Source organism: Dermochelys coriacea, chromosome 7 (assembly GCF_009764565.3).
Source record: "Dermochelys coriacea isolate rDerCor1 chromosome 7, rDerCor1.pri.v4, whole genome shotgun sequence".
Classification (NCBI taxonomy): Eukaryota; Metazoa; Chordata; order Testudines; family Dermochelyidae; genus Dermochelys; species Dermochelys coriacea.
This window is the reverse complement of record NC_050074.1, coordinates 49,089,872-49,111,864: the sequence shown is the minus strand read 5'-3', so window position 1 is coordinate 49,111,864 and position 21,993 is coordinate 49,089,872. Positions and strand designations below refer to the sequence as shown.

Sequence of the window (21,993 nt, the reverse complement as noted above, 5' to 3'; positions counted from 1 at the left end):
CATGGGGCTCGACTCAGACTCAGGGTGGAGATCTGCTTCCATTAACAGCAACTTTAGTCTGTGAACCCTCTCTTACTTCCTGTGGGTGCGAAAGCTCCTACAGATCTTGCACCTGTCTGCTTGTTGGGTCTCCCCCAAGCACTTTAGACAAGACAAGCTTGGGCACAGGCTTCTAGCAAACCCTGCACGGCTTAAACCCCTGGGTCCGAGGCATGCCCCGGGTCTGGGAGAGGGACAGGGAAGTGAGGGAGGGAAACACTCCCCAGTACTCCAGGTCCAGATGTCTAACTACCTACAACAATTTTTTAAACGTCTAACTATTTACAGAAAATATGCTAGGAGGTTCACTCGTTGAAGACTAGAGATGAAATGCTCCGACGACTGCAACTGATGGTAAGAAGGAACTGGAGAGGCGCTGGATTGGCAGGGCCCTATATGCGGCACCATAAAGGTGCGACTCCAGGGGGCTCCAGAGCCAACCCGATGGGTGCTGCTAGGGGAAAAGCCTTCCGACAAACTGTGCAACCAGCATGCACACACCTAATTGGAATAGATATGAGGAAGCATGAGCTCATCAATAAGAGCAATCGAAAAACGATGTCTAACCAGACAAGAATGTGTGCTGTGCTGGTGGCAGGCATCAGCATAAACCTGTATCAGACAATCTGGTCTCCATACGACAAAGAATTTGGGACGATGAAAGCAACGCAGGCTATTCTGGATATTGTCCTCTCAGGACTTGTCTACATGGGGGAGTTGTACTGGTAGAAGATAGGGTGTGAATTTAAACCGCTAGAGTTCTACCAATATAACTCTGCATATGGACACTTTTGCTCATGGCCTTTATATTAAGGGCCCTTTTTCAGTTTAATTTATATCATGTTGGAAGTGATTTAAGCTAAACTGAAAAAAAAAACTTATACCAAGAGTGTCAACATGGGGTGTTATACTGGTATAACTATGGCGGTTTAACTTTACCAATATAACCGGAAAGATACCCCATATTGCCAGCCCCTTATTCTCCTCTCTAACTAAAAGCCTTCTGGGAAATTCCTTGTACTTAAATGCTGGTCTGGTGATATAGCTCCAGTGCAACACACCATCATCTCAGGCAATCAGAGGCTGAGGCAGTCAGGCTCTATCAGTCCCTTGCTATCAAAGGATGCTCAGTCCCAGGAATGAGAGACAGCAGCACATCATGCCACTTGCTAGTGACCCCTTACTGGTCTGAGAGAGCAGCTGGAGCCACGTCCGGCCCCCCCTAGATAGCCATATTCATGCACCACAGAGTTACAGTGAAGACAGACCATGGAGGTTCCCCCAAAACAGCATTTTAATACAAAATTTCTTGGGGAAAACTAGATAAACTGTTGGAGTTCTCTGGTACATCACTGCCAGGTTCTGGAGCGGTCCTGCCAAGGAACAGAACACCTGATTCTCACATGCACAGAGGGCCCTTTCCGCTGCTCTGGGTCATCAAGGGGGCGTCAATTAGACTCACCGGAGCAGTGTCAAAGAGTCTTAGTGTAAATGAGAATCAGGGCAAGAATATGCACTCAGCCACATGGTACTGATCACAGACAAACCCACTACATCCCAGTCTGCACTGTTGGAATTAACGCAGTGGGGTTTAGGGGGAGGGATAGCTCAGTGGTTTGAGCATTGGCTTGCTAAACCCAGGGTTGTGAGTTCAATCCTTGAGGGGGCCATTTAGGGATTTGGGGCAAAAATTGGGGATTGGTCCTGCTTTGAGCAGGGGGTTGGACTAGATGATCTCCTGAGGTCCCTTCCAACCCTGATATTCTATGATTCTATATTCTATGATTCTCCTGGAGTCTCAGTGGGGCTTGGGTCGGGGGGGAGGGAGGGGAGTGACAGAGATCCCTCTGGTCCAGGGCCAGGAGCAAACGTTTCTAGTTTCCCTTTCCAGGCAAAGGGAATGGCAAATGGTTAGGCTATGGCTAGAATTCTGACCTTCGCAGAGCTTAGAATCCCCTTCCCACAAGTGGGTTAGAAAAAAAGAAAATGGGGGGGGAGGGTGTTTGTCTCTGGCTCTCCCCTAAGAAGTATGAACTGCAAGTTAGTGAATGTCTAAATTACTAGTACTCAGTGCTCTCCCATTTCTCTTCCATTAGGGAGCTCTCCCAGCAAATGGGTTGGCCATTCTCAGTGCAAAGCAGACACACACACACTGCTGATCAAAGTGCAACTGAAGCACTGTTGAGGCAAACTGCGGCTGGTCCCAGCTGTCTCTCTCTATTGATTAGAATAGCTGGGGGGTTGGAAGCCTGCCCTCACAAGCTCAGATGGCTCATTCGAAGAGCGTGTTAGTTGAAGGCTTTCATGAACTGAGCTACTACTGCAAGGTGATGTTCTGAAGATTCCAGTTGTCAGGACGGGATGCTGTAAGAAAAAGATGTTTGCTCTGGGGGGGGGGGGGAGACAATTTACTATTTAGAGATGGAAGCCACACCTCTGAACTGGGGAGGCCTCCTCAGGAGGTAATTTAATACTACCTAGCTCTTACGTAAACTTTTAGACAGTGGTCTCAAAGTGCTTTACAAAGGAGGTCAGTCTCCTTTTTACAGTTGGTAGTTTATAGTGCTTTACAGAGGTGGTACACCCTTTTTAATAGTTGGGGAAACTGAGGCACAAGGGAGAAGTGACTTGTTTAATGTCACCCAGCAGGCCAGTGGCGAAGCCAAGGAAAGACCCTCATCTCCACAGCCCCAGACCAGTGCTCTAGCCACCAGACCATTCTGCTTGTGTCCACCGTGTGCCGTTTCAGGGGGGGATTTTCTCATTACAGTTGTTTTGCAAGCGAAGCTACTAGAATTCAAACAGGCTAAGGTCTCCAGGTTTGAACATTAAAAGTGTATCCCTTATTTTCAGATTGAAATTGTCTAGCTTCATCTATCAACCACTGGCTCTTGTTATGCCTTTCTCTGCTGGGTTGAAGAGCTAATTAGCAAATATTTGTTCCCCAGCTAGGTACTTACAAACTGAACAAGTCACCCCCCCCAAGCTGCTCTTTGTTAAGCTAAGTAGACTGAACTCCTTGAGTTCATTCTCAGGCAGGTTTTCCAATCCTTTAATCGTTCTCCTGGCTCTTCTCTGAACCCTCTCCAGTTTACCAACATCCTTCTTGAGTTGTGGACATCAGAACTGGACACAGGATTGCAGCAGCGGTTGCACCAGTGCCAAATACAGAGGCAAAAATATCTTTTCTGCTCCTACTGGAGATTCCCCTGTTAATACACCCTAGGATCGCATTAGCTCTTTTGGCCACATGGTCACACTGGGAGCTCATGGTTCACCTGATTATCCACCACAACCTCCAAGTCTTTTTCAGAGTCACTGCTTCCCAGGACAGAGTCCTCCATCTTGTAAGTATGGACCACATTCTTTGTTCCTGGATGTGTAACTATATTTGGCTGTATTAAAAAACACACTGTTTGCTTGCATCCAGCTTTCCTAGTGATCCAGAGTGCTCTATATTTCAATTCCCAGGCTCAACTTTTGAGGGCGGTTGTACATGTTTTTTTAGAGGACAAAGTCAGTCCCTCATCCTCAGAGGAAACCTGTAAAACACCTCCAAAAGACAAGTCTGGGAATTTAAGTGGAATTGGCTCAGTCTTCTGAAGGTTTCTCAGTGGGTTACACCAGGTGCTCAGCTTTCCAAGCGGCATTTCTTGCATCCCCTTCGTTAAGGTAAAATGGGAGGCAGGACTCTCAAAGCTGTCAGTGTGGGTTTGGAACAGCTGCTTTGAGCCAAGGCAAACAAAGAATGCCCAGCTTTCACAGTCTGCTTTTGCTGTGCACGGATGGCACAAAATCTGACTAGCCTTGTGACCACAGAGCTCCAACACACAAACCAAATGGGGCATCACAGGCAGGGGCCATTTCCAAAGGTTACACCAGGCCACTCCACAATGGGGTATTTTCTTTCCCAGGCTAATTGACAATGACACCGAGGCAGTTACCAACCGAAACCTTTCAGAGTAGCAGCCGTGTTAGTCTGTATTCGCAAAAAGAAAAGGAGTACTTGTGGCACCTTAGAGACTAACAAATTTATTAGAGCATAAGCTTTCGTGAGCTACAGCTCACTTCATCGGTGAAGTGAGCTGTAGCTCACGAAAGCTTACGCTCAAATAAGTTTGTTAGTCTCTAAGGTGCCACCAGTACTCCTTTTCTTCAACCGAAACCTCTTTCTGTAAAGTGCGAGTTTCCAAAAAAGCAACGTCTGGCATAATTTGAAAAGCATCAGAAATGGGAAGCCTGAGGGATGTATACTGACAGTGTCAGAATCAGCAACTGCCTCCCCTGGAAAGAACATGTCTGATTTAGTTCCAAAAGGAGGAAAGGAGGGATAGCTCAGTGGTTTGAGCACTGGCCTGCTAAACCCAGGGTTGTGAGTTCAATCCTTGAGGGGGCCATTTAGGGATCTGGGGCAAAAATTGGGGATTGGTTCTGCTTTGAGCAGGGGGTTGGACTAGATGACATCCTGAGGTCCCTTCCAACCCGGATATTCTAGGATAAGAATAGTTTGTTCAGCTGCTCTGCTGTTTGTGGTTCCTCCTCTCAGAAATTCTAAAGCTAGTAGTCTTGTGACTCATGCCCAGCCCAAGCTGTGCCGGTCTTGGGTAGGACCATAATGCAGCTGGATGCGCATTCTGCTTGAAGATGTCCTCACAAGCTGTTGATCTCGATCATAGCACCTAATTCTTTTCTTACCATTCATTCTGCAGCTTCCCATATTTCCAATGTGAAAGCTTACCTACTAGCACTAATGGAGTGTACTGGAGGATAGGTCCAGATAATGCCACGATGGAACTCAATCAGCCCCTTACAGGCTCTTGCTGACTTCTGGAGAATTCAAGTTCACCTAAAAAATTGTTGTTGTTCTCTTCAAAGCAGACATTTTCATTTGTGGGGGTTTAGTCTTTCAAGCACTGAAATGTAACAGCAACAAGAAGGGATAGAATTTATCTTGTAAGGAGATACAGAAAGTCTATTTTCCTTTATCTAAAGCCCTTGCCCAGGGCAGGAGAAAGAAAAAGGCTGAAATAAAGCCATCCCCAAGGAGAATCGTTGGTCTCAGGACACTCCCCTGTAAAAGCTGAGGATCACATGAAGTGAACACTCAGTGATTCTTGGTGCTCCATGGGCAGCCAGAAAAAAGGCCATGAAGACAGACACACTTGCCATGTGACTTGGAAGGGCATGCTTTGCTTTGTAAGCTGTAGCTGCAGATGTACTCCAGTGGATCAGAGCTGGAGGAGTTACATGACACAAACACATCCTGGTTACTCAGAAAGACAGCGAGTGCTGCAGATTGTTCTATACCATATACAGCCCAGCAGGCTCAAACCTGGAGCTTCAAGTTAGGCTCTTAAATCCTCATTTAGGAACCTAAACAAAAGTGGCTTAATTACCAGGAGTGCTGAGCAAATGCATCTCCCTCTTCAGTGGGATTTAGGGATACTTGGCGTGTCTGAAACACCACCCACTTTGATTGAAGTGTGTAAACAGGGATTTTGAGAGCTTAATTCTAGGCACCCAGGTCTGAAAATGCTAGGCCTATGTGACACATTTCCCTTCTGACTTACAGAGAGTATTTCAGCAGGGAATACGCTGTACTGGTTGCAGAAGCCTTGGGGAGTGGCTGTAACTGCAAGGCCTGCTGAACAGAGGTTATTCACTGTATTAATCAGTCAGGATCTGGTGTCTCACCGCAAAACTTGACTCTCCATCTCCCTGAACGGCAGATGAGCAAGCCTGTTACATTTGTTTCTGTGGCTGCCTTGATGGCCCTTTGTCAAAGTCCCATGAGGCTTGTGTAAGTTAGAGATAGAAAAGAGCTTGGCTCATCTGCCTGCCAAGGCAGAATTTGTTCTCTCTAGACGAAGCCCTGGAGGATAGACTGAACTAAGTTTAAATGTACCATGGGGCTTTCTGTCCCTTTCCATGGAGAGACTATACCACAGTAAAATAGATCTCACTGTCTGCAAGTTTTCCTATGCTCTATTTCACTCATTTATGCCCCTTCTTGGATCACCCTATCTTTTTTATCTGCATGTATCAAATACTTGGAGACAGATTTCTCCCACCATTACTATCGCTTAGTCGAGCTGTACATCCTCGCTTAGTCGAGCTGTACATCCTTGATAATTTCTCCCTATCAGTCAGTTTCATGATACTTTTTGTGCCTCTCTGAATTCCCTCCAGCCTCTCCATCTATTGACAGGGCAAGGGAAGCTGGAGTTCTAAGTGACTATGTCGGGACAAAAGCCTTTTTTATATAAAAGCAACAAGGTCTTAAAGCAAAAGCATATGCAATTTAAACTGCTGACAGACAGGGCTGAGCAGAAGTGCTGCTGTCCTATCAACAGGTGTGTTGATGTTTGGACCAAGAGTACATCAGTTTTTAAAATTCTATTTCATTCAACTAGGGTGACCATATGTCCCGTTTGGCCAGGACAGTCTCTTTTTTAAACCCTGTCCTGGCCATCCTGACAACTTTGGCAAAACTGGGGCATTTGCCTACAGTCTCTGTGCTGGAGCCCAGGGACACGTGCAGTGTGAGACTCTGCTGAGGGTGTTTCCTTAGTCAGCCCAGCCAGCCATGGCTACCAATCACTGTAATGAAATATTTGCTCACTAAGTGAGAGGGACAGACTCCTCTGGCAGAGGAGAGGAAGGGGAGGGGGCAATTCAGAGACCCCTCCCTGTCCAGAAAGACCAGCTGGGACTCTGAGGGCAATCCACAGATCTGGATGTGCCGGAGGCAAAAAGGAACCGGGAAGACTGGGTGGGACTCAGGCACACCCCATCCTCTGGCCTGACGGCTGGGCCTCACCATTGCAGTCAGGAGACTGTTGGGCACAAGAGCTGCAATATAAGGACATGCTTTTGAAACATCTTCCTTTCTAGTTCTGTTATCACCCGGGGGCGGGGGGGAACGCTCCCAGGAGCTGTGGACATAGCTTCAGCACCTTAAAGAGAAGCAACTGCAGCTCTGGATTTGCAAATATGCCCTCTCCAAAAGAGTGCCTGGGACAAAAGGGTACATCTTCACTGCAGAGTTAACCCAGCCGGTCAGCCTAGAATGGGTGTGCAGCACCCCGCTGGAAAGCCCTGGGAGTGCAGCAGCACAGACCTGTGCATGTGGCTGGAACTCCTGGGAACACATCCCAGGGGGCTCTGCACTACACTCGGCCAAGCCACTCTAGGACTGTTTTCCAGTCAATAGTGGGGAAACTTGGCTGTCCTTCTGGGTGTGTGGGGGGAATTGTGGGAAGGCACTGGAGGACTAGCAGCACTGCAGTGGTTTAGCCTGTGTCCTCACTGCAAAGTGGACAGATTACCAGACCCAAAGAAAGTGACACCTAGGTTCAGCCCCAGCCAGCCCAGGGTTAAAAGCACCACTAAATGCAGATGAAAGTTTTGCACAGGGGTGGGGGAGAAGAGTTAATGGCAACACCTGGCTAAGAGCTGGGGCTGGCTGCACCAAAGACTGACCAAAGAGTCCATTTCATTTCAGTTGTTTCCAGTCCCCCCCAACACACCCAAATTGTTTGCACCCTGGAAGTCCCAGAGCATTAAGTGGGCTGGCCAGCTGAGCTGCCCTGGGGTAGCACCGGGTAATGCACACAGGGCCTCCACCATGGAAGGAGGGCTATGACTCCATCTCCTCATGTGGTGAGTGGAGTGTGTTAAAAACCCCACAGCCCTTAGAAAGGAGAGCCTGCAGTCTGTTTACCTCTCCCCTGGTTACCCTGCCAACAAGCCCGTTATAAACTCGTTAAGCACATTAGCAGTGGGGGTTTGTGAAATGGAGTGCATGATGCAGTGACGCACCCCTGTTCCAACAACAGCCACAAGAGCAGGGCAACAGCAGCCCGCTTACCAGGATGCTGGGGAGCAGCAATACAGAGGCAGGTTGTCTTAATGGAGCCCCTTGTTTCAACGCAGACTCGAAACCTTCACTGCAACAAGCAACTAATCAAACCCTGCTGGCCTGCAGCCCATCAGGGCTCTAGGATTGTGGGGCAGGAGAGGGGGAGAAAGCGGGGGGAGGAGAGGGAGGAAGATACCATGAAGCAGGCCATCGCAATATGCCATGGAAAAATAGTGCTGTAAATATTCAGACCATTCCTCTCTGGTGCTCAGGGAGAAGAGGGACCGAGGTCCCACATGAATCTCACGCAGCGTGTGTTCTCCTGGTAGCCCACTGGGGTGTGGGGGGGGGGACACAGGCACTCATCTCTTCCCCCCTTTCCTCCCCAAATCCACCCCACACATCCACCCCACACTGCCAGAGCCAGGATATTTTTGCCAAAAACACCCACATACTCAGATGCAGGAAAATGCATTACAGCCACAACTGAAGCCCGGCTCTCCTTGCTGAGGCTGGCCCCAAGAACCCAAGCAGTGTCTTCTATCCACCACCAGCCTGTGGCTTACAGAGACACCCAAAACTACTGCACGTGGGAGGAGGACACCGGGCTGTACTTTATGATAGCAGACAGGAAACAATCCAGAGAGGACGTGGTGGGAGACAGACACCGTCACAACTGCTATGTGCTCCCAGGAGGTGGAGAGGTTACCACTGCCCCCTACAGCCAATGCCTCAGAGCCAGCCATGCCAGGCAGAAATTTTTGGGTGAGCTTGAGAGAGGGAAGGTGCACCAGGTGCTGCAGCGGGCTGGGGACAAAGGATGAGTCTGTGCAGTGCACATGGCAGGGCAGGGCAGGGCCTGGGCCTGGGCCTGGGACAATGGAGCTTTCTGCACAGGTCCCACAGGATCACCTAAACATTAAACAAGGGCAAGGGGTCATAGGAACGTCACCTAGGGAACAGGCAGCGTCCACCTGGCTGCGTCTCCAGGACAGTCTGCTGGGATCCAACCCTTGGGCTGCGTGAGCAACCAGGCTAACCTCTGTGTCACAAACCAGGTGGCAATGATGAACAGTTCCCCAGCTTCCAGCTAACCAATTCGCAAGGCTCATGGGAGGGCAAGAAGGGGCAACCCAGTCCAGAAATTCCAGACCCATGTGTCCCACAATGCTTGGACATTTCCCAACCAAACTGTGCTCAACTTGTACTAGAATTACTCTCAGAGGATGTGGCATACCCTTCCCTGAACTCCCCCTCCCCTGGCCAGACTACTCCCTCTGGTCCCAAGGGGCCCAGGACAGTCCCTGCGAACAATGGTTGGTGAGGAAGCCAAAGAGCCAGCACCAATGACTAGTTTATCTTGCCCAGTATTGACGTGCAACCACAACACAGATTATTTTAAGATAGCACCAGAGGAAGCAATGGAGACCGCTGTGTTACATGGCAAATCTAGCAGAGTGATGGTCAATGTTTCATTATCCTACACCTGCCCCCTTCGTGCTTACACCAGTGCCCACACTCATGACAGCAGCACGTGCATGTGTCCAGCTCAATGCACATAGGTCATTTTGTCCGTGAACAAGACACCATCATAAGGGTGCAGCTCACCATCAGTTTTCACACACTGTACAGGCTGGCCTTTGGCACATGCCACTTGAAGCTGTGGCACATTTCAGCCCCAGGTTAAATCTGCCAGTAAAGGAGAGGTACTCACTATGCAGCAGAGTCATTCAGCTGGTACTCTCGGGAGCGGTTAAAGCAGGCCTGGACACCGTTATCAGCCCACAACCTCCGAATCACATTGGCAAGGTCCTCTGGCATGATTCCCTGCTCCTCTGCAGTGCAAGAGAGTGCAAATAACTGACGAGCATCATCCTGCAGGGAACAGCAAACCACAAACATCAATGAAGTTCCTGAGCAACAGCTGCTTCTCACATCTGCTGTGTATGAAAGCTGATCACACTAAAATCTGATGGCTAAGCCTTGTACTAAAGGAACATAGTGCTCCAAAACCCAGGAGGTTTGCACCAACCATATACTATGCACGTGCCTCTAAGGCTCCCAAGAAACCCCTCCCCAGGGAGGTTCGCTTCTTTGATTAATGGGGCAAGTGGCACTTCAAATGTTTGCAAAAAAGCCAGCAGAAAAATCCACGCTTTGGGACTCCCCTGATTTCCTGCAGGGCTGATGGCAGGCAAACAAACTAGATGTCAATTTAAAAAGTATGCAGTCATGGCTTATCATCGGTTACTTAGCCCTGGGAACTGCAGTACACCATTTGGATTAGCTCATGACCCAACAGCAAGGAAACTCAGGCAGGATTGTTCAGGAGCCATTGCATTTACACAGAGATCTCCTCTCGTTCCCTCCCCCACGCACCGAAGTTATGACACTGGGGGAAACTGATGGTCAAGTGTCTGCAAGGCATTCTGGTGACTAAGGCACAATGTTAGACATGAACAGGAGCCCTACAAAGATGGCCAGTCACCGAGATTGCTCAATCAATCCATCGTTTGGAGGAGAGGAAGCATTTCAGGCAGCGGAATAGATGCTGCACTGTGACTGTTCTGCAGGGTCTCCCAGTGCTGAGCAGAACTCTAAAAGCAGGATCAAAGCGTGTTGCAACACACAAATGGGGAGAATCAGACAGCCTCCCCAGCCGATTGGCTACTGGCAGGTACACAGCTGGGCTGCTGCAGCTCCAGATTTTCAGACCCAATCACAGCACTGTCCCCAAGACACCCTGCACTTCTAATCGGAGGGGCTCTTCACAACAGCACATGTGACAGCCACTTGCTTGAGCATGCCCAGGGACTGCACTGGGGACCTCCAGCACTAAAAGAGCCTGGCTCTGTAGCAGGGGCTGTAACAGACTTGCATCCTCTGTGGTCAGGCACAGAAGGGAATGCATAAACACATTGCCCAACAGTTACTTCTCAGAAACCCAGAGAGGTCAGAAAGGAAAGGCCCAGGTCTTCTGCCATGCCATGGTATTAGGATGCATCCTTGCTGCAGACTCCTCCAAACAATAAGCTAGATTTCATTTCAACTGGCCTCTGTTAAACCATGGAGGGGACTGGGGAGAGGAGAAATACACCTGCTATACAGTGCTCATTTGCAGTCACCCAACCAGCTGATACTCCCATAAGCAAACAAAATGCAGAAACTTTGTCTCCCCTGCCTTTTATGACCCCGGTGGCAAACAGAGAGGTAGCAGGAAGGCCAAGCTAAGGCAACTTCAGTATTCCCTGCTGGTAAATAGGAGGGATGGAGACGGGAGCATCAAGAATTCCTTTGCCTCAGCAATTGTAGCTACTCACTCAAGACAGCCCTCAAGGGAATAAGTCTCCAGCAGAGCCCAGCTCATCTGAATTGCTGAGAACTCTCTGCCACATCAGCCCTGTGTGGATTGCAGAACTTTCCTTGTTGACTCCTTTGTGCTGACCATCCCAAGCGCAACCTCCTGTCCTTGGCCCAGGAATACGGAAAGCACCAAGGAGGTAAACTGAGTTCGGCCTCTAGCACCGCCAGCCAGCTTCACGCTGCCAGGAGGCCATAGGCAGGGCTTAAACACCTTTTCCTGCTGGGAGCCCTTCTGATAGGTACAACCGCCTCCAGGGTTTAAGGAGAACGGACAGTTTTGCTGCTGCAGTCACATTCTCTGCTCATAGCTGGCTTGGCAGGAGGACCAGCTTCCTCAGCTGTACAAGCCTCTTTGTAAGCCTGTGTTTTAAACCATAGCATCACACTATGGCCCAGTGGCCACCTGGGCACTTGCTACATGCTGCTAGGGCTCTCCCCATCGACCTGCAGGGCAACAAAGCGGTACACACGTGGTCATTAGGCAGATTAAGGACACCTGCCATCTCTCAGATCTTGCAACACATAGTTTAAGCAATTGAGGGACATTGCTGGGGCCTGAATAAACAGCATCCTATTTCTGATCCCCCAGGTAATGACCAACCAAATCAGACACACAGTTTTGCAAAGTGAGCAAACCCTGAATGAGGGAGGTCCCAGGCAGAGGAAAAAAAAAAAAAACATGATTGCTGCTGCTATTGTTAGCCCCCCCAAACCCTACTTAGCCCTTCCACAGCCCCCTCTTGCAGCATTTCAGTGCGCCATACATGTGGAGAGCAGCATTATCTCCAGAAGGCGGCACAGGGAGGCAACTTGCCTGATGTCACACAGGAAACCTAGGGAGCCAGGAATAAAACCCAGCTCTGCTGAATCGCCAGCCATTGAGCCATGTTGCCTCCTATCTAGATCCACTTTGCTCATGCTAGCCCTTAGCTTGCTCTTGGTGGTTACTGGGAGGCAGCTAATGGTGGAGTAGGTCAGGGCACATGCCTGGACTAAGCCTGAGTCACTTTGGTTCTCTGCACCTGAAAGCTCACCCTCATTAAAGCTTGTGCCCCAGAGGCACCTCACCTCCCCTTGCAACTGCCCCATCCCTCAGGCTGGAACCCAGCAGGATGGAGGTCAGGTCACACACGGTGCTCAGGTGGGAGCTGAACAAGCACTTGCCTGTCTGCAGTACACAGTGTAGCAGCACATGCCCATGCCTGGAGTCCTCAGGCTAAACATAACCCCCAAGGCCTTAGGGGCTGGCTGGGTTATGCTGCTCAGGCCTCACCCACTCAGAAGCACAGCTCTTAAAAATCTATTGACTGTGACTGCTGCTGGGCATAGCTAGCCTCAACCTCCCAACTGCCAGCAAGGTTCTAGGCACCAACAGTTCTAGGATTCAGCTATTCTTGCTCCTCTGGCAAGAGTCACGATTCCTCGAATGCCACATTCAGACAGGCAGCAGGCAGAAGAGCTCCGACTTCCCACGCCAGGGCTAGCAGTGAAAGCAAGGACAATCTTCAGCCACAGAGAGGGTAACTTACCGCTCTTGCAGGGTCTCCGAAGTCAATCTGCAGGTTGCCCATGGCTTTGATGATAGCCATAATGGACTGAATGGTGTTGCTGTAAACCACAGCTTTGTATTGCCTGCACTCCTCTTCTGAGTAGCCATCCTCATGGATAATCCTTGAAGAGGGGGCAGGAACAAAGTCAGACCATCACCGAGCTGATCATGTCCTAGCAGAGCTCCTCAGCAGAACCCACCCCTCATCCCCTGCTCCCTCACTAGCATTCGTATTGCTTGCTGGGAGCTGCCCCATTCAGCTCTGTGCAGCAGCTCCCAATCTGGAGGGCAGGAAGCGTTCCCCTGAGATGCACTTCGCAGTGGAGACTGTCTCTGGGAGCAGCATCGCTAAAGAGGGCCATGTTACCATCACGGGAGCCCAGCACCGGAGCTGAAAAGGACTGTGGCAGTGCTGCCCGTCTCTGAGGGGCGGAGACAATCACACAGATGTTTGCTAGATAATGGCTGCTATGAAAGACGGGGTCCTCAGCTGCACCAGGGCAGGGCACTCAGTCTGCAGTGAGCATAGGGTACTGCATGCTTCCCACCTGAACACTGTCCCTGGACCCAGCTTTCAGATTAACCTATTAGGGTTGTCACCAACATCCCTCCCAAACACTCCAGCCAGAGCTCCCCCATCATCCCATCCTGGCTCCAAGAGGGTTGTCCCGTCCCCCCACACACTCCCACCTCCCAGGAGAGGAGGTGAGAAGTTTGAAGATCGAACTACTGCAAAAAGAGAGGGAACTCCCCCTCCCCCAGCTTCTATTTCCCCCCTCACCCCACTGGATTTTGGGTACTAAGTTCTTGCCCTCCTGCTACTGGTCATCCCAAGACCTCAGCCTCTCACAGCTTTCTACAGCAGCTGATCAGTTCCAGAATTGCTGCCTGGAGTGAGCTCAGCAGCTGTGAAACTAGTCAGGTTTAGTCAGCTGCTACAAGAAGGTTGGGGGAATGGGGGGAAGAGGAAGGGAAATGCAGAACTGAAGAAGAGACTCTTCTCCTCAAACCACCACCTAGGGCAGTGTTTCTGAACTGTTTGCCTACCACGAGGCCATGTTACAACAAGAAAGAATTAGTCACCATAAAAAAGGGAGGGTGATCACAACCCCTTGGCCATGCTGGGAGCCCCCGACCTGGGAAATCCCACAGCAGCAGCTAATTTGGGATCAAGGCTGTGCCTCTGCTGCTGTCCCCAACAGCAATACTGAAATCCACTAGACTCTGCTTGGGTTCCCTGCAGCTGAAAGGACCAGCCAGCATAGCAACAGTGAAATTGACCAGATGCTTATCAATTCCACCTGTAGCAGCAGAGCTCTCACTCACCCACCAGCCACCCAGCAGGCAGGGAGTTTGTTACCTGCCACTAATTTTTCAAGCCTGGATATGCTAGGATAAATGGAGCAAATGCAGCCAACCTGTTCAGCTTCAGCAAGCTGTGCTGATTGACAGCATAGAGATGCCCAAAATAACCAAATTCTGTAGCCCTTTAAAACTTAAGCATTTTATTGACTCATTAAAACAGCTCTTCTTGTACTCCAGTCTCCACCCCACCTTAATCTAGCAGAACAATCTATTGCATTTGGGCTCCCACACCGCAGGGGATCACAAACACATTTCAGCAAGAGGTTCAGACACAGACAACGTAATTAAAGGATCTGGTTTTAAATACATTTGAGTATTATTCTAAGCAGCAGCTTTTTGTATTGTAGCAACATTAGAAGCCCCAACCAAAATCAGGGCCCCACTGTGCTAGCTGTCACATAGCATGGGATTGTCAGCTCTTTGGGGCAGGGACTAGACAGAGCAGAAGAGGGGAACTGAGGCACAGAGTCTCAGTTATTTGCCCACTCAGGAAGTCTGTAGTGGCACTGGAAATTGAACCAAAATCTTCTGGGACCCCATCAAATGCCTTAACCACAAGACCAACCTTCCTCTGCTGTCTTTGCAAGAGTTTCTTCTCTTCAGGGCAGGCAGGAAATCTACCTCCCCTGTCTAATTCTCTTGTGGAATGCTCACTTGAGTTATGCCAAGTGGGGATTTGGCTGTTCTTTAGCTGGGCCATGCTCTGGGTCTGGATGCTCAGATGTTAAGGAGATACAGCCCGTCTGAACAGAATGATTATAAAAGCTCTCTGCGCTGTGTAAACCCCAGAGTGTGGAAGTCACTCCCCTTTGACAAACAGCTCCCTCTGCTTTTAGAGAATGCCTTGAACCTTCCCCTGAAGGTTTATTTTGATAGGGCCCTGTTCAGCCAATCATCATTCTCCCTCCTCACTGAAATGGGTCTGTCAATTCTTATGCAGCAGATTTCTACCAGGGTGGTTTCCTATCAGGAGGGTTTAGTTTGTGATGCTGTGCAGGGGTCTCCAGGCTACCTCTCCCAACACAAACCATTTTTGTGTATCCTCATTGTGCGATACTTGTCAGCATTGCTCTTTGCTATTATGTAATCACTATCACATGCATTTTTAATGTCACTTCCTATGTTTAACTGCAAGTCCCTGAAATATTCAAAAGGCAATTTGCCCCAGGCTGCCAGAAGAGTAAAGTTTTGCTCAAATTAAACAAGTTCTGGGTTCATCATGCCAGCCGGAGAAGGCACTGTGCCCAAAATTAGAGTGGGACAGTTTTGCTGCGAGCAGATGGATGCGATGCAGGAACATACAAACTGCCCAGCTGGATCAGACCAGTGGGCCAGCTAGTCCAGTCTCCTGCCTCCAACGGGGAAGCAACTGATGCTGGCTAGAGGCAAGCGTGAACAGCCCTCTAACCAGAGGTTCTGTCAGGGCCAACACACTGGGGAAGTTCCAGCCCAACCTCCAGTCAGTTCAGGGTTGGCTTTGGGTAAAGCTGAACAAGCCACCCTGCGAATTGAACAGGGGAACAGTGTGCTGAACGGGAGACTAGCAGAGAGAGTGCAGACACCAGCAAACAGTTCCCCAACAGAGCTAACAGGGTCAGCAGCCTTCAGAAGGCAGCCAGCTTGGCTACGACACAACGAGTTCTCTAGGGTCTGGATGTGGTCAATGGCGCAATGCCAGAGCAGCCATTCTAACTGATCACCGGGCCCCACAGCGTGGGCTGCCCTGGCTGTTCAGATGAAAAACTCAAATACAAAAAAGGGTGTTTTTAAAACAAGAGCCCTAAGAACATGGAAATCATATCACCCAAATGCAGTGCAGAGAAGCCTGCCATAACTATCCCCTGGAAGCACTTTTTCTAGGTCTCGCTAATGGAAGCTAAAGCATCTATAAAGCATGGATAACTTTCGTTGAAATCACAGGCTTTGGATTGCACTTTTTAAAAATTAATTAATATTATTAAAGGAGTTCATACAAAACGTGGCACCACCGCCCCGGACCCTAGCTGCAAAACGCAGCACCCATGTAGCACCCTGGTCCCTGGCTGTAGAACGCACACTCCACTCTCTGCAGTGAGGTGAAATAGGGAGGCAATTGCTAAAATTCAGAAACAAAAGCAAAGGAGGGGAGGCATTGCTTACTTCATCTGCTTGACAATTGTGCTCTTCCCAGACTCTCCTGCACCTGTAAAGAAAGGAGAGAGAGAAAAGCCATGAGCTGCAGCGTTTGACTGGACATTGCCGTGCAGTAGCGGGACACTGTGGTGTGATTAGGGTCACCAACAACAGAGGATGTAACCCCCCTGCTGCCGAATTAGCATCCAGACAGGCCTCCCAGCAGCAGAGCCTCAAAGAGTCTGGCCCTCTGGGCTTACAAGCACTTGTCTGGTCATCAGACACTTTAGCCCAGAGCAGCCCAGAGACGTACAGAAGCTTGCAAGAAGAAGTTTGCAAAGATGCAATGGAGTAGACCCTGATCTCCAGGGAACCTTGGGATAAAGAGAAGGTGACTTTTGGCAGTACACACTTTAGTGGGCTCAATCTCACTGTGCAGCATGCCTCAGCCCTTCACATGCCCTGGTGATCCCACCCAGGTAGCTTTGGAAGCCTTGCACATTGGCAGAAGCTGCTAGCTGGACTGTACCAGCACACATGCGGACATGAACAGGGGATATGAATACTGAGCAGTACAAGGCCCCTGGGCCAGTCTGATGTGAGAGCTGGGAACAAGGGGCCCTCATCCCCACCCTGGAGTGATGCAAACTCAAAGCAACAAGCACCTAGGCCCCACACTGTCAAAGTGACTAGAGACATTGGCTGTCCAGGTGGACACACCTTAGCAGGGCCCGATTTGCAGAGGCCGCAATGTGTCCAAAGGCAGGGAAGTAGACACAGCACACCCAGTTCTCTCATGCACCACTGGCTGACAAATGCTGACCCTCCGAAGGACTAAGTTACAAGGGGTGGGGGGGATCCTTCCACCTTGGGAGAGGAGAGAGAGCGCTCTTTCAGGAGGCTGAGCTCCTAGAAAAGCTGTCTGTCCCTGGAAAACAGCCCCCTTCCGCTGCTTGAAAGGCCCCTGCAAACAAGACACCTCATAGGGACGACCAAGAAGTCTAACGGAAGTATCGGGGTACCGAAATGTGCACGTCCAGACAACACCACAGCTACAGCATTACTTCATCTCACAAAGACAGCCTGAAATGATAACAGCTGCAGGTAAGTTCAGGGCTCCCACTCAGGTATTATGGGAGTTCCCCAGAGGATGGTGGGAGGTTTGCCACCGCCTTTTCCCACAAGTCCTCTCAGCCCTCTAGAAATATCCCTTTATGCTGAGCAAAGATTATCGAGAATGCCCCAGGCCAGAGAGCAGCGCCCAGACAACGGGCTACACAGTCAGAGGGCCACAAGCCACAACAGGCGCTACGCAGCACGAGGGTAGCTGCAGGGCAAAATCACAGGCTGCTTTGCAATGGCGCAGCAGGACCTGCATGAACGTGCATGGCTGGGCCAAATAAACTGCTGCAGCGTGGACTGATTCCTTGAGCTAGACGTGGCCTTGGTTGGATAGGGGAGCCACCAAGGGCTGATCTTCATTGACAAGCCTATCAGCACTGCCAGCTTTCCCAAGCAGGCTGCAAGAACTGGTGTCCTGCCTGACACTTAACGAGGGCCAGGACGGTGATCAACAGCGAGATTAAGTAGAACGTCCCTAGCGTCATGCAAACTCTGAATCATGTTGGGGGGGAAGAGGGGCATTCCAGGAAACCAATCATGCCTCTCCCCATCCCACACGTGTAGCTCCAGTCAACACAAACCCCTGGACAGCAGAGGCCAGCTGCAAGCAGTTACTCTTTCAGGGACTACCACGATCAGGGGGGAGGTAGAGTTGAACAAGCGGACTCTCTCCTCCCCCACCCACAGGAAACTTCCTCTTCCTCCTGGAAGCTGGCAGGGGAAGCAGGAACCACAGCATACTATCTTAGCCAGGCAATATACATGCCCATTGCACGCCCCACTCTAAGCACAGCTATTATTAGCAAGATGGGTCCAATTTCCTGCTCTGCCAAAGGCTTCAAGTGACCATAGGCAAGTCACGCTCTGAGTCTCAGTTTCCCATCTGTCAAATGGTGATCCTGCTGCCCTACCTCATGGAGAGAAGGAGGGGGCTATGAGGAGGAACACAATATTTTTGAAGTGCTCAGATACAGTAGTGTGACTGAGGCCTGCAAGTACATGGATAGACCTGATCAATGCAGACGGGGCATTCTACCTTACCACCATGTTCTAACTAGCATGACTGCAAGTACTGGCCAGAGAAGCCATGCTAGGATGATGCAGGCCCCCTGCTACATCTCTGAACAGGGGGCAGTGCCTGGATCTGCCCCCTAGGACACGGTTGGATCTGATGAGTGTCTCAGTTTCCTTACCCATTGCTCTCAGATTCATTCCTATAGCTGGCTGTCCTCACGCCTGCAAACACTGATTCATCTGCATTGTCTAGCACCTGTTCGCTCCGTGCAGCCCGAGAGGAAAGCCGCACAGATTCCCCTTCCTCTCCCTGGAGGCAAAAGCTAGGTTGCATGGCTTTCAGCAGCCTGAGGAGATTTGGTGCCAGCTTGGCCTAGAGTCATGCTGCTTGGGGGCCAACCAATTGAGAAAAGGAAGCAGAGATGCAGTGGCAGACGCAAGCTGCAGCACTACATAACATGGATAGGAAGTGAAACGTTACAAGACTTTTAGGACATAAATGCCCCATAATGAATTCAGAGTCACTCTCCTATAATTTAAGGCCTCCTGCTGGCCAGAGTTCCAGCGCCATGCCAGCATCACCACTCTCCTTTCCACTTGCTGCCAGCTCAGAACCTGTCATCTCCAAGCTCTTGGGGCTGGAGTGGAGCGTGCTGCCTTTCCTCAGAGCGGAGGGGCCATCACTCCCAGCAAGGAGTCACGTTCCTTGTCACCCCACAGAGGTTTCTATATACTGTCCTCCAGCGCCCACAAGATATTGGTTCAACACCAGTATCCCCCGACGGTGAGCGCCCCATCCTGCACCCAGACTGCAACTGGGCTGGCCGGGATGGGATCTGAGCAGCACCCACGGCACAGTGAGTGTGACAAATCCATCTGCTGTCTGTGACTGAGGTTGGGCAGTGATTGGTCACCTTGCCCTGCCCTCCAGCTGGCCCACTAGCCCATGATTTCAGAGACAGAGGTCCTTTACCCACCCAGCCATGGCCATTGGACAGCACTACAGGCTGGAGCTGGTCTTTCCGCCCTAGCTCTCACCAGTGAAAACCCTCCCTGGATTTGGGTCACTGATGGCAGCAGTTGGGATGGAGAGTGTGGAAAAGTCAGTCTAGCAGACAGGCCTGCTGCACGGCGAGGAGGGGGCACAAGCCCTGACCTTGGCTGCTCCCTCGCAGCATGGTCCGGCCCAAGGCCCGGATGGGAACCACTCAAGGCCCCTCGGGGGAGAGCAGCAGGATGTGCACACGCCACACACAGACAATCATCAGGGGGCAGTTCTCTGGCCTGTTACACAGCAGGTTGGACGAGGTGATCACAGTGGTCCCTTGGAATCTAGGAATTCCCCCTCACCAACAAGAGGCAGAGTGCGCTCAGATTGCTGCCCCCAGACCCGCCTAGCTAAGGGAGGCTGAGCTCCTGTCTAAAACAGAGAAGCTAATCAGGTAGAATTAGTAAAAAGGAGATGCACTTTAGAGGGTTACATACAGTCAAGGCTCCTATCAGGAGATGGAAACATCTGCTCCCAAATACAGCGCAAGCCATTTGCCCTTCAGCTAATGAGGTCTGCCCCCAGGAGCTAGTGTCTCCAAATGGCACAGCTGATCTGAAGCCTCTCCAGGTCCCTCCAGCCCCCCTACTTTAGCTACCCCCCTACCATTCAGCTGGCCTCGGCAGGACTGACTGGTTCTGAATGGGACTGGCATAGAATCATAGAAGACGAGGGTTGGAAGAGACCTCAGGAGATCATCTACTCCAACCTCCTGCTCAAAGCAGGACCAACACCAACTAAATCATCACAGCCAGGCCTTAGTCAAGCCAGGCCTTAAAAACCTCTAAGGATGGAGATTCCACCACCTCCCTAGGTAACCCATTCCAGTGCGTCATCACCCTCCTGGTGAAATAGTGTTTCCTAATATCCGTCCTAGACCTCCCCCACTGCAACTTGAGATCAGTGCTCCTTGTTCTGTCATCAGCCACCACTGAGAACAGTCGAGCTCCATCCTCTTTGGAACCCCCCTTCAGGTAGTTGAAAGCAGCTATCAAATCCCCCCTCACTCTTCTCTTCTGCAGACTAAGCCACCCCAGTTCCCTCAGGCTCTCCTCCTAAGTCATGTGCTCCAGCCCCCTAATAATTTTCATTGCCCTCTGCTAGACTCTCTCCAATTTGTCCACATCCCTTCTATAGTGGGGGGGACCAAAACTGGATGCAATACTCCAGATGTGGCCTCACCAGTGCCAAATAGAGGGGAATAATCACTTCCCTCAATCTGCTGGCAATGCTCCTACTAATACAGCCCAATATGCTGTTAGCCTTTTTTGGCAACAAGGGCAAACTGCTGACTCATGTCCATCTTCTCATCCACTGTAATCCCCAGGTCCTTTTCTGCAGAATTGTTGCTTAGCCAGTCGGTCCCCAGCCTGTAGCGGTGCATGGGATTCTTCCATCCTAAGTGCAGGACTCTTCACTTGTCCTTATTGAATCTCATCAGATCTCTTTTAGCCCAAATCCTCCAATTTGTCTGTCACTCTGGACCAATGTTCCCTCTAATTTTTGACAGGCCATGTGCGCAAAAAAATTTCAGTGCAAATTGCTGTGCTTCTGTGAAACTTTTTGTGCACGCAGTGTTTCGCCATGTGCACGGGATTTAGGATCTGTGAGCATGCGTACACGCGCGCAGCTTAGAGGGAACAGTGCTCTGGACCCTATCCCTACTATCCAGCGTATCTACCGCTCCCCCCAGATTAGTCTTGTCTGCAAACTTGTTGAGGGTGCAATTAATCCCATCATCCAGATCATTAATAAAGATGAACAAAACTAGCCCCAGGACCGACCCCTGGGCCACTCTGATTGATACCAGCTGCCAACTAGACATCTAGCCATTGATCACTACCCACTGAGCCCGACAATCTAGCCAGCTTTCTATCCACCTTATAGTCCATTCATCCAATCCATACTTTAACTTGCTATCAAGAATACTGTGGGAGACTGTATCAAAAGCTTTGCTAAAGTCAAGATATATCACATCCACTGCTCTCCCCATATCCACAAAGCCAGTCATCTAATCATAGAAGGCAATCAGGTTGGTCAGGGATGCCTTGCCCTTAGTGAATCCATGTTGACTGTTCCTGATCACCTCTCTCTCCTCCAAGTGCTTCAAAATGGATTCCTTGAGGACCTGCTCCATGATTTTGCAAGGGACTGTAGTTCCCCGGGTTCCGTTTCTTCCCTTTTTTAAATGTGGGAACTATATTTGCCTTTTTCCAATTGTCTTGTCCCCAGATCACCACAAATTTTCAAAGATAATGTCCAATGGCTCTGCAATCACATCAGCCAACTCCCTCAACACCCTTGGATGCCTTAGATCCAGCCCCAGGGACTTGTACATGTCCAGCTTTTCTAAATAGTCCTTAACCTGTTATTTCATCACTGACAGCCGCTCACCTACTCCCCATGCTGTGTTGCCCAGTGCAGTAGTCTGGGAGCTGTCCTTATCTGTGAAGACAGAGGCAAAAAAAAGCATCGAGTACTTCAGCTTTTTCCACATCATCTGTCACTATGTTGCCTCCC

General features: G+C 50.2%; 1 protein-coding gene across 3 annotated transcripts in view; it reads right to left on the bottom strand.

Annotated features, from left to right (window-relative positions):
- Positions 1-21,993, bottom strand: part of GNAI2 (G protein subunit alpha i2) — a 201,083-nt gene that overhangs the window by 70,542 nt on the left and 108,548 nt on the right. For all 3 annotated transcript variants that reach the window (XM_038408899.2, XM_038408898.2, XM_043518365.1), the window contains 3 exons: positions 16,317-16,359; positions 12,793-12,934; positions 9,615-9,775 (listed from right to left, as the gene is read on the bottom strand). In XM_038408899.2, the coding sequence (XP_038264827.1) occupies positions 9,615-9,775; positions 12,793-12,934; positions 16,317-16,359 (346 nt within the window). The remainder of the gene's footprint in view (positions 1-9,614; positions 9,776-12,792; positions 12,935-16,316; positions 16,360-21,993) is intronic.